This window comes from Miscanthus floridulus, chromosome 5 (assembly GCF_019320115.1).
Source record: "Miscanthus floridulus cultivar M001 chromosome 5, ASM1932011v1, whole genome shotgun sequence".
NCBI classification, from domain to species: domain Eukaryota; kingdom Viridiplantae; phylum Streptophyta; class Magnoliopsida; order Poales; family Poaceae; genus Miscanthus; species Miscanthus floridulus.
In genome coordinates, this window is record NC_089584.1 from 21897263 (window position 1) to 21910617 (window position 13355).

The 13355-nt window shown below is 45.7% G+C and overlaps 1 protein-coding gene and 1 pseudogene across 4 annotated transcripts; one reads left to right on the plus strand and one right to left on the minus strand.

Annotated features, from left to right (window-relative positions):
• The first annotated feature begins 4702 nt into the window (after nt 1-4702).
• On the plus strand, nt 4703-6630 carry LOC136454393 (glutathione S-transferase T3-like; annotated as a pseudogene).
• Nucleotides 6631-7972: 1342 nt separating this feature from the next.
• LOC136451745 (fruit protein pKIWI502-like) lies at nt 7973-11008 on the minus strand. 4 transcript variants are annotated; one of them, XR_010758636.1, is made up of 6 exons: nt 10367-11008; nt 9021-9120; nt 8860-8935; nt 8678-8758; nt 8216-8303; nt 7973-8118 (listed from the first exon to the last, which is right to left on the minus strand). XR_010758636.1 is itself a non-coding variant. In XM_066452431.1 (6 exons), exons 1-5 carry the CDS (start codon nt 10879-10881, stop codon nt 8241-8243), a joined length of 855 nt encoding a protein of 284 aa, XP_066308528.1. In that variant the 5' UTR covers nt 10882-11008; the 3' UTR covers nt 7973-8118; nt 8216-8240. The 4 variants fall into 4 exon arrangements, 3 of the variants coding, with proteins under 3 accessions (XP_066308528.1, XP_066308530.1, XP_066308527.1); XM_066452431.1 differs by having other exon boundaries at nt 8840-8935; XM_066452433.1 differs by lacking the exon at nt 8216-8303.
• Nucleotides 11009-13355: the final 2347 nt, after the last annotated feature.

Genomic DNA, 13355 nt, shown 5'->3' on the forward strand with positions numbered 1-13355 from the left:
CAAGCGATACCTGCAACAACAGGGGTAAATAAACCTTGAGTACACAATGTACTCGCAAGACTTATCTAACTAGTGGGAATAATTTTTCGACTCCAAGGGACATGATAAGCTTTATGGTTTGCTAGGTTTCCTTTTTTTGCGGAAAATAATACTAATAGTGAATCCTTATGTATGTTTATTATTAGCACTTGTGATTAGTTCATTATCTAACCATTCTATGTAAGCACATGTTCTACATTCAAGCAAGAGTTGAACAAAGAGTTTTATTTCGTCACCATTCATCTTTCAGTTTTTATCACGGTGCTAGACTGTAAACAAGCCATACCAGATCGTCCGGTGATTCGTGAATCAATATGCCCAGCTGGGTACTTCGAAACACACGTCCCCGCTTGTACTCTAGGCACAAGCAAGACCAACCCACCACTCTCCTGTCACGGGGTCCAGGTCCCCATCCAAACTTGGAATCCAAGCCCTCACTCCTGAGTCCCAGACTCAGTGCGGTGCTTAGACCTCCACCATCCCCGCCTCCCATCAGTCGGTCTGAAAAGAGCTAGAACACATGACAAGAGAGCAACAAGTCTTCCCTGCGTCCCAAACATAAGTATGTGTTTAGGATAATAAGTTTGTGACTTGTCTAGAACCCAATGCAACAGTCGATCCTTAACCGACATAGATAGGAAACAGTGTAACCAAGCTATGCTTCATTGGCCGTAGGACATAACCTCTTACACCCATCAATACCCAAACCATATCCCTACCCAGTCTCCATTTTCCTTTAACCATTTTTATCATGGGTGATAATAATAATCATCTATTGTGAGTAATGACAGGTTACTCATGCTACCGAAATCTTGAGTATAGCAGCTATGAAAGGTCCTAATGGCTAGAGGGGGGGGTGAATAGCCTAATAAAATTTCTACAACAACACTTAACAAAGTGGTTAGACAATTATGATACGAAGCAAGTGTTGCACTAGCCTCCTCAAAATGCAAGCCACCTACCACAATTCTAGTTTAGATAGTGTCTATTTACACAATAGCAAAGACACTATCCTATGTTAGTGTGCTCTCAAAGACTAACTAAAGAGCCACACCAACCAACCAAGCAAGTTCTCACAACTAACTACACTAAAGAGCTTGTCAACTAGTTTGCGGTAAAGTAAAGAGAGTGATTAGGATAGTTACACCGCCGTGTAGATGAAGTACCAATCAATCACAAAGATGAATAACAATAAAGATCAATCACCTCGGAATCAATGATGAACACAATGATTTTTACCGAGGTTCACTTGCTTGCCGGCAAGCTAGTCCTCGTTGTGGCGATTCACTCACTTGGAGGTTCACGCGCTAATTGGCTTCACACGTCAAACCCTCAATAGGGTGCCGCACAACCAACACAAGATGAGGATCACACAAGCCACGAGCAATCCACTAGAGTACCTTTTGGTGCTCCACCGGAGAAAGGTCAAGAACCCCTCATAATCACCATGATCGGAGCCGGAGACAATCACCACCTCCTGCTCGACGATCCTCGCTGCTCCAAGCCGTCTAGGTGGCGGCAACCATCAAGAGTAACAAGCGAAATCCGCAGCGAAACACAAACACCAAGTGCCTCTAGATGCAATCACTCAAGCAATGCACTTGGATCACTCCCAATCTCACTATGATGATGAATCAATGATGTAGATGAGTGGAAGGACTTTGGCTAGGCTCACAAGGTTGCTATGTCAATGAAAATGGCCAAAGATGTGAGCCACAGCCGGCCATGGGGCTTAAATAGAAGCCTCCACGAAATAGAGTCGTTGTACCCCTTCACTGGGTACTCTGCGTTCTGACCGGACGCTCCGGTCCACTTGACCGGACCCTGGACCTAGCGTCCGGTCCACAGATGGACGCCACGCGTCATCAGCTTGAAATGCTGTTCGTCAGATTCCAACGGTTATGACGCTGACCGGACGCTCTGGTATAAACTGATCGGACGCTGGAACCTCAGCGTCCTGGTCGAGTACAGTAAGGGTCGAAACCTGGTTTTCCTTCGACCGGACGCGTCCGGTCCACCTCGACCGGACACAGCCTAGCGTCCGGTGGTAAACCCTAGCCACTGTACCGACAGTCAACGCGACCGGACGCAGGCAGTCAGCGTCCGATGCTTCTGGATCCAGCGTCCGGTCACTGGACCAACGCTGGCATCAGCTCTGTTCTCACTTCTATCTTCTCCACCCTTGCTCCAATGTGCCAACCACCAAGAATTTGCATCCGGCGCAATAGAAAATAGGCATTTCATTTTCCCGAAAGCGCCGAACACCTTGTGCAAACACCTTGTACACATGTGTTAGCATATTTTCACAAATATTATCAAGGGTGTTAGCACTCCACTAGATCCTAAATGCATATGCAATGAGTTAGAGCATCTAGTGGTACTTTGATAACCGTATTCCGATACGAGTTTCACCCCTCTTAATAGTACGGCTATCAAACCTAAATGTGATCATACTCTCTAAGTGTCTTGATCACCAAAACAAAATAGCTCCTATGGTTTATACCTTTGCTTTGAGCCTTTTGTTTTTCTCTTTCTTCATTTCAAGTTTAAGCCCTTGATCATCGTCATGCCATCACCATTGTCATGCTATGATCTTCATTAGCTTCTCTACTTGAAGTGTGCTACCTATGTCATGATCACTTGATAAACTAGGTTAGCACTTAGGGTTTCATCAATTCACCAAAACCAAACTAGAGCTTTCAAGCTACTCGACCTAAGCTAGTAGGACTCATAGGTAGGTATATTTATGCATGTAGTTTCCATAAAACGCCTGTAATGTAAATGTACATCACATATATTTATCTAGATATCATTCAAAATAAGGGTTATACACCGGGGCTTGCCTTGGGCAGGTGGGGTGTCAACAAAGTCAACAACTGATGGCTCTGGAGCTCCCTCCTATACAAGAATCTCCTCCTCGTACTCCTCGATGATCTCCTCATACTCCTGCTCACCCGCAGGCATGAACTCTACCAACTCGTTATCTGCATGCATGAAATGGTGATGCAACACTTAGTAATATGGCAATAACAACTCTTAAAATAAGAATACATCTATCAAGCTACTAAGCTAGCTCTACCGACTAAGACGCTAAGTTACATATTATTACCACTTAACAAATATGAAATATTGCATGTATGATCTTAGCAACTAAAGGCATCCCTATTCTTAACATCGATTTACTATATATACGATAAAACAAGGAGTACTAGCTACCCTATTTATCAACCTCTAGGCAACAAAAATTACAGTGAGCACATAATAATACAATGAACCTACTGTAAAAATTTCATGGTCAAACTATTACCAATTTGCCATAAAAATTCCTACAATTATTAATCTAAATAATGCTAAGCTTTCATAGATGAATTAATGAATCTATCATTGTCATAGATAACTATAAACTAACTACACCAATAGATAGATTACATTTTTGTGAACCTAAAAAATTTTGTTTTCACTTATTTTTGGACACCTACAACATTTACTATAATTTTCCAAAGATTAGCTCAAAACTAAATTGGAAAAGCATTTACTAATTCTCCGAAAAAAGGAAAACCAAATCCAACCCACACGGCCCACGCACGCGCAGCGCGCGCACACGACCCACCGACGCGTCCCACACGGGCGCAGACCAACCGCGCGGCAACGGCCCACAACGGGGAGGCCTGTGCGCTTTGGCACATTTGCGAAAACGTCCCCACGCTAATACCGAATCAATCCGCAGTCCACAACACTATTCCTATAGTCTAGGACTTAAGCAATCTAGCCCTCAAAACCATCTATCTTCACAATGGTCAGGTCCTCGGGTACCCGCGCACGCACCGGTGCGGCACTGGGCGGTCACGCCGGCCAGCCTGCCCCTTCCCGCCCCCACTGAGGAGTCGATGCTCACCTAGATGCAAATGCGAAGCGGTGAGCGGTGAAGCGATGAACGGAGACACGGTCAGGAGCTCCCTCCACGGCGGCGGACACCCTGCGACGGCGACAGTCGCGTTCCCATTAGCCAAGGCACAACTGAAGTGAAAGAACCAAAGTATGGGCATTAACAACTCACCCCGAAGCTACCTGTGGTGGTGGCTTGACTAAGGACAGGCCGAGTGCGTTCGGCCACGCGCACACGACAAACTCCACGATGGACTGTGGTGGCGCGATCGTGTCAGCGGGGCCGGGAAGTTAGTAGCAGTGCAAGTGGGATGCGCATGGGGTGGAGGGGATCAAGGCGAAGACACAGTGCCTTGGAATTGGATGGAGGTGGACGGTGCGGTACGAATTGGATAGGCGTCGCCATTCAGTCTAAAGATGGTCGACGGTGGGGGAAGAGTCAAATTGAGACTCGGCACGGTACGACTGTAGCAGTGGGCGGGCTTGGCACGTAGCTAGGCTCGCCTTCAAGCTTCTGGCATGCACAATTACTTGGATTGGACCGAGCGCTGCGAGCTGGCTCAGGCGTGGCTCGGTGACGCCATTAAAAGTGGAGGTGGATGGGGAGCGTAGCCTGGTGCTTACCACTCAATAGAAGAGGACAAAAGCACACAGAGGAGGCTACACGTGCTCCTATGAGGTTAGCACAGCTCGTGCAGCCACAGCGCCTTAATTGGCAAGCCAACGGCGACACGGCCATGTGCCGGTGCAGCAGGCACGCGCAGCAGTGGTAGTGGCAATGCGACGCAAGCGCCATGGGTGCACGCGATGTGACGACGCGACGCAGAGGAACGTGCACGTGCTGGCGATGACGACTGTGGCCCTGGGATGCCACTGCACTCGAGCGGAACGGCGACGGCATCTGGTGGAGCAGAGCCGGCAATGGAGCGTCGCGGGCGGCCCCAGGGGCACCAGCAGCGACGTCAACGGCAGCGCACATCACGGTAGTGGGGAGGAGCAACTGCATGCCCGGGCAGTCGGCCACCGTGGCCAGTCGGACGCGGCCAGACATGCACGCGCGCACGGACTGGCGAGCCTGCCGCCGGCACAGGAGCACGGTGACCGCGTCAACGCGAGGAACTCGACCAAAAACGTGCCATGCACGCTTTTTAAAGCGTCCTAAAAATCCAAATCGTTGATTCCTTTGCCAAAACACCTATCCAATTCTTAAGAGGGCATATTAGGCTACTAAAACAAGCTCTAATACTCCATCACTCCTTAACCCAATCACTCTACAAAAATTGACAAACTTAGCCTTGTCAAACCATTTTTCGACTTAAGAAATTTGACTAAGTCTTGATCGGATTTGCGTCAATTTTGATTTCCAAGCTATTAGGTATGCTAGCTAGTGAATTCATTTCTCGACCGCAGGTATTTCATCATCACCTACAAAGTTTTATTTCTAACTTTATTAAAGTTTCGTATATACGCTCTATAGGGTTTTCGTTCAATAAAAATTCGCGAACATCCGTACTTGATAATTTCATACGTCACGAACAACCTTTCGTTAAGCATTTCCCTTGGTCATTTTAAGTTACGGAAATTGTTCTACACTCCATATCACATGCATTTACACATAAACACGATGCTCATGCAATGTTTTAGTAAACGATTTACAGTGTAATACCGAGGGTGTTACAGCATGGCTAAATGTGAGTTTGGATCCTGTGAGAGGAGTCAATCAATCAAAAGATACCTATTGGAAAAGAATACATCATTACTTTCATTCACACAAAGATTTTGAATCTGATCGCACACAAAGCTCTCTAATGAGTCGGTGGTTTAGTATGCTACATGAGTGCAACATATTTGCCGGTTGTGTTTCGAAGGTAGAGGCCCGAAATCAGAGTGGTGCATCTGTTGATGACAAGGTTAGATGACCTACCTTCACATGCTAATTTCCTATATGTTTTTGCTTAATCTCATGTCATCTTTGTTTCCCATTGCAGCAAGCAAACACAATAACTATGTACAAGAATGACGACCCATTGCACAGGACTTTCCAGTACATACATTGCTAGAAAAAGCTCAAAGACCACTCGAAGTGGACGAATAGGCGCCAACTGGACCTCAGAAACCATTCAGCAAAAAGCAAAAGGCCACTGCTAGTTCAACTCATGTGACTGATGCACCAAACCCTGTCGCTGTTACTGTAGCTGAGACTCAAACCACAATAACCACAGTGGAGAGGCCTACAGGGACTAAGAAGAAAAAGCATAAATTAAAGCAGCGTTTGAGCATTGAAGCTTTGGATTATTTATTGGCAAAGAAGAAAGAGGTGGATGCTGAGAAGGAGTTGAAGAAAGAGGAGAGGGAGTTGAAGAAACAAGAGATGTGCCAAAAAGCCTTTGCCTTGCAGGAAGAAAGGATAAAACTTGACAAACAAAAATTTGATTTCAAGCGGGATCGAGAAGAAAAAAGAATTATGAATATTGATATGAGCACCGTATCAACAAGACAGCAACAGTTCTACGATGATCAACGAAAGAAAATACTTGCAAGACGGCTTGGAAATTAGTAGTACCATGATCTTCAATTTTTAGATTTGGGCATAGTGTGAGACATGTCTAATTTTCTGAAACATTTTAGTTCACAGCATATCGGATTGATTAATGTTCTTGCATGAACCTTGTTATGTATATTATTCTGTAAAGGAGTTGCTTTTGACGTTTGCACCATATATATATATATATATATATATATATATATATATATATAGGGAGAGGCTATTCAGTAGCCGGCTACAAAATAAGTTATTCTGTAGCCACCTCCATTTACTATAATTTTATATACTAATTTACCATAATGTCAATACATATTTACGATAGTTGGGTTACTATAACACATAGGGATATTTACCATAACGTTATATTAAACCACTTAGTAAGGAGTTACTATAATCTTGTAAATTAACATAGTAATTATCGTAACTCAAAGTGGCTACAGAATAAGTTATTCTGTAGCCAGCTACAGGATAGTAGTTATATATATATATATATATATATATATATATATATATATATATATGTTGATGCATGAAGAATGTATCTACTCATATGATATCAAGCAAAGCAACATACACGATGATAGGTCAGAACACCTACAGGGTAGCAGCAGCCTGTCGCCACCAAGATCAGCGTCTCGTACCGGTGACGCACGCAATGGCGATGTTGCCGCCAGGAGCATTGCTGGACAAGTCCGAATGAATAGGTCCGTGGAAAGTTTCAAGGGCCAGGAATAGGTCCCTGGTAGTCGATGACATGGCAATATTTTAATATACAAGATGAGAAATAGCAAGTCTGTTAAAAAACTCTTCTTTTTTGAGTTCTATATTTTACAAAAGAGCTAAACTATGAAATTTGGTTATTTATTTTAGCACATCTGTTGGAGTTGCTCTAACATATACTAACTGAAAATAATGCTACATCTGTATCTCCTTTTTTTTTCTCTCCAAAAAGGACCTTTCTTTGTACATCAGCGCCTTACATCAGCGCCTTATATTCACGCGAAGGAGCAGAGCCGCCAGGACATTGCTGGACAAGTCCGAATGAATAGGTCCGAATAGGTTCCTGGTAGTTGATGACATGGCAATATTTTAATATACAAGATGAGAAATAGCAAGTCTCTTGAAAAACTCTTCTTTTTTGAGTTCTATATTTTACAAAAGAGCTAAACTATGAAATTTGGTTATTTATTTTAGCACATCTGTTGGAGTTGCTCTAACATATACTAACTGAAAATAATGCTACATCTGTATCTCCTTTTTTTTCTCTCCAAAAAGGACCTTTCTTTGTACATCAGCGCCTTACATCTGTATCCCCTGATCAATGTCTCAGATGCTACAAAACAATCTCAACTAGGGCCTTGGTTCAGATGCTTAGTACCAGTTGAGATTTACATCAGGCATTCAACAATAAGCCAATATGGTGATTGTGGTCACATGGAGGGGAAATGAACTGCCCTTATTTGTAAGCACGCAACTGTCTTCCTGTTGCTGCACTCGGACTGCTTTAAAAAATTGCTGCTCGATTGTATTGTAGTACAAAAATGGTACAGCCTCCAAAAAAGGATGGAACAGTGTCCTACTAGCGGTCAGAAGTTAGTTAAGATCCTATCTTTTGACAAACCATCGGCAACAAGAACTCTTGTGATTTCCTACATCATACGAACATTTACATAAGATCAGCAAGGAAGCATGGAAGACAACATTTATCATAAAGAAATTGGATGGGTGTTAATCCTGAATGACAACCATCAAACAATGTGGAATGAATGTACTAGGTGTACAATTTTCTACAAGATGTATGTGCTGCAAAACTTGCACTTCTAGTCATTTTAGTCTGCCAAAAATAGACACACGAACTATAGATCAGCACAAACAAAATATGGTTCAAAACATGACAATGGCGTGCAACTTTATGATTTATGCGAGGTAGATGTGCCTAACAATGAACAGACTAAAACCTTGTAGTAGAGAAAAATTCTAAGCTTCCAATAATTAGCCTATATTACATATTGATGCAGGCCCCTATTATAAGAATATTTCTAATGTTTCCATGTTCAGAAGAGAAAAAAACATGTTGAAGTAGAGAACATTGTAACACATCAGTACAAAAAAAAGTGCTGAATGTAGAAGGTGCTACCAACTTGTGTCTAATAGTTACCGCGAGTGTCTAAGATAAAAATGAGAGGAAAACAAGCAAAATTACCATACCTCAGTCATCTGTTTATGCCCACACAAAATTGCTCCCACTGATGAAGGGTTTACAATGTTCTTCATCCTTGAGAACACATTCTACAAAATGCAAAACAAACTCTATATCACACAGAAACACAACAAACTATAAATAACACGGGAGTCAAAAGATAACAGCACCTGGACATAACCTCGCTCACCTGTCCATTGACCATCTGGTCTTGAGAGGACAGGAACAATTTTAACTCCTCTGGATTCCCAATCATCGAACCTCTCCTGTCAGAGCACATAGTCAGCAGCCATCACATACGGAATATGACAATATACAGCTGTACAACTAAGCTGACATAAACCTACCTACCTGATATGCCATCCTCTGAAGATTCCTAACCCCATAAAAGAGGCTTACACCAGTTCTTTTGTTTTCAGCAAAACCTGACTCAATAAGTGACCGTATAGGGCTGCAATGAACAAATGTGAAGGAGAAACTGAGAATAATTATATATTCCAATGTGTGTACATCTGCATGTCTTGTACAAGTGTACTTGTACGCATTTGAATAGTCCATACACTAATAGAGACTTCTTAGGACAAGGGTGTATCTGTTCTTTCATAACATAGACATAACTTATCTAGAGAGCAGGCTTCTATGATGTTTGCAGCTGAATAAATCTGACAAAGCTATTCATGGGAATGGTATTGCTCATTCATCGAAGGGACAGCGCAATCCAATCAAGAACAGGGCATTGTTGGTAAATTGCTTGGCGTGGCATGTGGCAGTATAGTGGCAGTATAGAACAGACATGCAACAACTAAATAGCTTATTTATCTGAAGAAGTGAAAACCTAATAAATATCTTGCAGCTAATGCCTTTTCACGCTTATATCTTCCACTGAGCATGTGCATGTTCTGATTACATCCCAATTCCCAAGTCCAAGAGTACTAATGGTTGGTTAAGCGATTAGGAGGAACTTATGGATCAAGATTAGTTGGAAGCAATACCAGAAATACCTCGCACAATAGATAATGGATAAATACATATAATAATCCAGCATAGTTGGTTCTCGTGGGGCGTCTCAATGTGTTTGCAAGGCTGGGTTCTTTCTACAAGGCCATGTTTCCTCAGTGCCACTGCTTGCTTTGCGGCGCATTGCAGTCACTCTTGGTCTGAGCTTGCAATGGTGACGTGCTCGCTGTGGGGTGCGGCGATGCTGGGCAACGATGACGTGCTGCTTTCTCCTCCTAGATGTGCCTTGTTGTAGTGTTGCTGTTTGTAGGTCGGAGATGCTTGTTGACAAGGTCGGCAACGATGACACACTGTGTGTTTGCAGGAGGGTTGTTGTCTGGGGCGCTGTGCCTAGTTTTTTTCCCGAGTTTTCCTACTAACAAACCGTGCGGCTGTAAGGTTTTGGGCCCAGTTTCCCTATAACCAGATCAATTCTCTTCTTATTAAGTGAATTGCAGGAGCTCCCTGCCCTCTTGAAAGAGTTTTTTTTTTGAAAAAAAAAATAATCCAGATGGCACCCTCGCCCCATATGATTATCACAATTTAGTAATTGTTCCTTTTTCTCGCCACGATTCCGAATTGCATCAAACTGAGGATTATTTGAGACCTAAAATGGAGCAGCTGTGCATGGTGCAGTGCAATTGATGCGGGTTTGACAAATGAAGGACAGTCGGTTGGAAAGGGCAGGGGTACAAAGGCACCTGATCCCGGATCCGGTGGCGAAGACGAGAACGTCGCGGGCGTCGGCTATCCTGGCGACGTCAAATCCGCTGCCGACGACGCTGGCGCCAACATGGACGAGGTCGCCGGGGCGGAGGTCACAAAGGCGCGCGGAGGGGGTTCCCGGGAGGCGCTTGACGAGGAAGTCGAAGCAGGAGACTGACCCTGACCCGGCCAGGGCCTCGGGCGTGGGGGGTGGGGGAGGAGGGGATGCGATGGCGAGGAAGATGGGGTATGGCGCGGTGGGGAGACGGAAGGGGAGGAACTGGCCGGCGGCGGCGTGGGAGGCGAGGAGCCTCCGGTGCGCGGAGAGGTCAAGCGAGACGTGGAAGAGCGAGGCGTCGGCGGTGGCCGGGCGGACGCAGGCAAGCGGAGCCTCGGCCCACTCGGTTGGGAGCTGGGCCGGGGCGGCGGAGGCGAGCGCAGCGGCGGAGAGGAGGCGTAGGTGGTGCGGGCGGAGTAGGTGGAGGCGGCGCGGCGCGGACCGCAGGAGCATGGAGGGTGGCCGAGGGGTGGTCGGCGATCTGCAGGGCGTGCAGGTCCGCACCCGCGTGGCCAGAAGAACAGACAGGACGGGGGAGGGGAAGGTGCCGGCCGGCAACGGATCTCGCTGGAGTGCTGGACGCCCGCGAGGCTCGAAAGCTGTACTCCCTGCCAGTTTACCTGTCGTCGGAGCCCACCAGATACCAGAGAGTGGCCAAAGACACTAATTTTCTATCATTAATTGGATTCATGCCATTACAAAAACAACGTTTCTGAGATTTACCATTACAATTCGACTATTTTAAAATTTACCATTGCAATTCTACCTCTTGCCGATTCTTGCCAGTTTCTACGTATGGCCTCAGCCTGGACCCATCTGCATGCTGTACTCGCGTACAGGAGCGCCGTATCGATGGGCACTTGACCTGGCCATGGTCCAGTGCGTGGACGGCGTCTCCATTCCGTCTCCTTCCCCGTCCACTTCTCCACGAACCCTAGACCAGCGATTTTGGCGGCGGCGGCGTTGGGTGAGAGCTGCTGCTGGTGGAGGCTTGGCCTCGGCTTTTCTCCTCCTTGTCGCGTCCTCCTCGCACGCGGCGTAGGCGGGGCAGGTTGGGTGGCGCTGCTCTGCGCTCGTACGGGTATAGCGGTGCGGTGCTGCGGTTGCATTGGGTGCGGCCGGGGGTGAGGGAGAGGAGGCCGCGGCATCAAGGAAGAGCTCCTCGTCCAAGGGGTCGCCGTGCAGGGCAGTGTGGCGTTGCTTTGTTCCTGCTAGTACATGTCCATTCATCAGGTCTGAGGCAGAGTATGAAGCATGGGCAGCAAATGAACGGCTAAAGAATCAGGTGCCCAATTCCAATCCAACAGCAGTGATGCAATTGTGTGATGAAGGATATGCCAATTTGAGGCATGAACTAAACCTAGTGATGCAAGCCCTAGACACTGTTGCCACTGAAGTTTGGAACCAGAAAATGCGACAAGGTCAGATAATGCAGGATGGGGAACCAGGCAAGAGGAAGTAGCAGGTTGTGGTTGATTGGTGACTTTGCTGCCCTAATGTGGAAGTGATGCTAGGTACTATGTAATAGTTGTAGCAGCAATGTAATGCAGGAACCTGTAATGGGTAGTGTGTTGAGCTTGTATGACCAATTTCAGCAGCACTGAAATTATCTTATGAAAGAAATCTGTAATGGGTAGTGTGCTGAGTTTGTATGACCAACTTCCATGTTTTTTGTTGTTATATTCTAATATAAAAATGGGAGGCAGAAACTATCTTACGAAATTGTGACTCTGGTGTTTGTTGGCATGCCTCAGATTCGGCAACTTGATTTTATAAAGGAAATCTGGACAGTTTCACAATTAAAAAAAAAAGCACAGGCAAATCTGGAGCATGTTCAGCATGCCAATTGCAAGTTTCCCAGATCAGGAAAAAAAGAGAAGTGCACAGGCCAATCTGGAGCATGTTAAGCATGCTAATTTGCAAGTTTCACAGTTGAGAACAAATGTAACTTGGTTCACACAGCTGATGCCAGTTTCCAACAGACAGAGATGGATTAATTTGGTTCTCACACAGCTGACAGAAACATAGTTTTCACAAATGAAATTACATAGTTCACACACCTAGCTTCAACATAGTTCACACACCTGGCTTCAATATAGTTCACACACCTAACTTAAGCAAAAGACATAAATTCATTTCACACAGGTAACTTAAACAAAAGACACCAATATAGGTGACACAGCTACCATCAGCTTATTTCACACAGCTATCACATATTGGCATGACACAAGTTCATAGGCTGGCAATGAAGTCTTTGAGGCTTCGGACAACACTAAGTTGTGGAGCAGCAGCTGCCTTCATAAGCTTCCTTTTAATTGGAGTCTTCTTTTTCTTTGGCGTCTTCTTTTTCTTTGTTGCAGCCTTCTTTTTCTTCACCTGGTATGGTTCAGCAATATCTTCTTTTGTTTCCTGCCTCTTCCTGTTTCATGAACAATTTCAAGTTAGTGCACATAGCAATAATTTTAGAAAACTGAAAACAAGAAGAGGGTGAGAAGGAACCTCTTGTTTTGTGAGCCTGCAGTAGCTTCTCCATCTTGACCTTGCTCTGGCAGCTTGCAAGAGGTCTCCTCATGTTGGGTCAGCTTGAGAGAGATTCAGATGCATACCTGCCGTCGCCGCCTTCCATCGTCACCGCGGCGCACCCAGGGACCTGTGCCATGGAGCTCATCCTGCCACCATTGCTGCAGGGACAGAGCCAGGCCAGGCCAAGCCAAGCCCTCCTCCAGCAGCAGCCCTCCCTCGAACAGCTTCGGTCCGCCGCCGCCGCCGCCGCTGAAATCACCGGTCTAGGGTTCGTGGAGAAGGGGACGGGGAAGGAGACGGAATGGAGACGCCGTCCACGCGCTGGACCGCGGCCAGGTCAAGTGCCCGTCGATACGGCGCTCCTATACGCGAGTACAGCATGCAGATGGGCCCAGGCTGAGGCC

Coding starts and splice junctions, on each gene's coding strand:
- LOC136451745 (XM_066452430.1), bottom strand. CDS start 10,881: ATGCTCCTGCGGTCCGCGCCGCGCCGCCTCCACCTACTCCGCCCGCAC. Junction 8,936..9,020: donor TTCAGAGGATGGCATATCAG/GTAGGTAGGTTT, acceptor GTGCTCTGACAG/GAGAGGTTCGATGATTGGGA. Junction 8,119..8,677: donor GGCATAAACAGATGACTGAG/GTATGGTAATTT, acceptor CGTATGATGTAG/GAAATCACAAGAGTTCTTGT.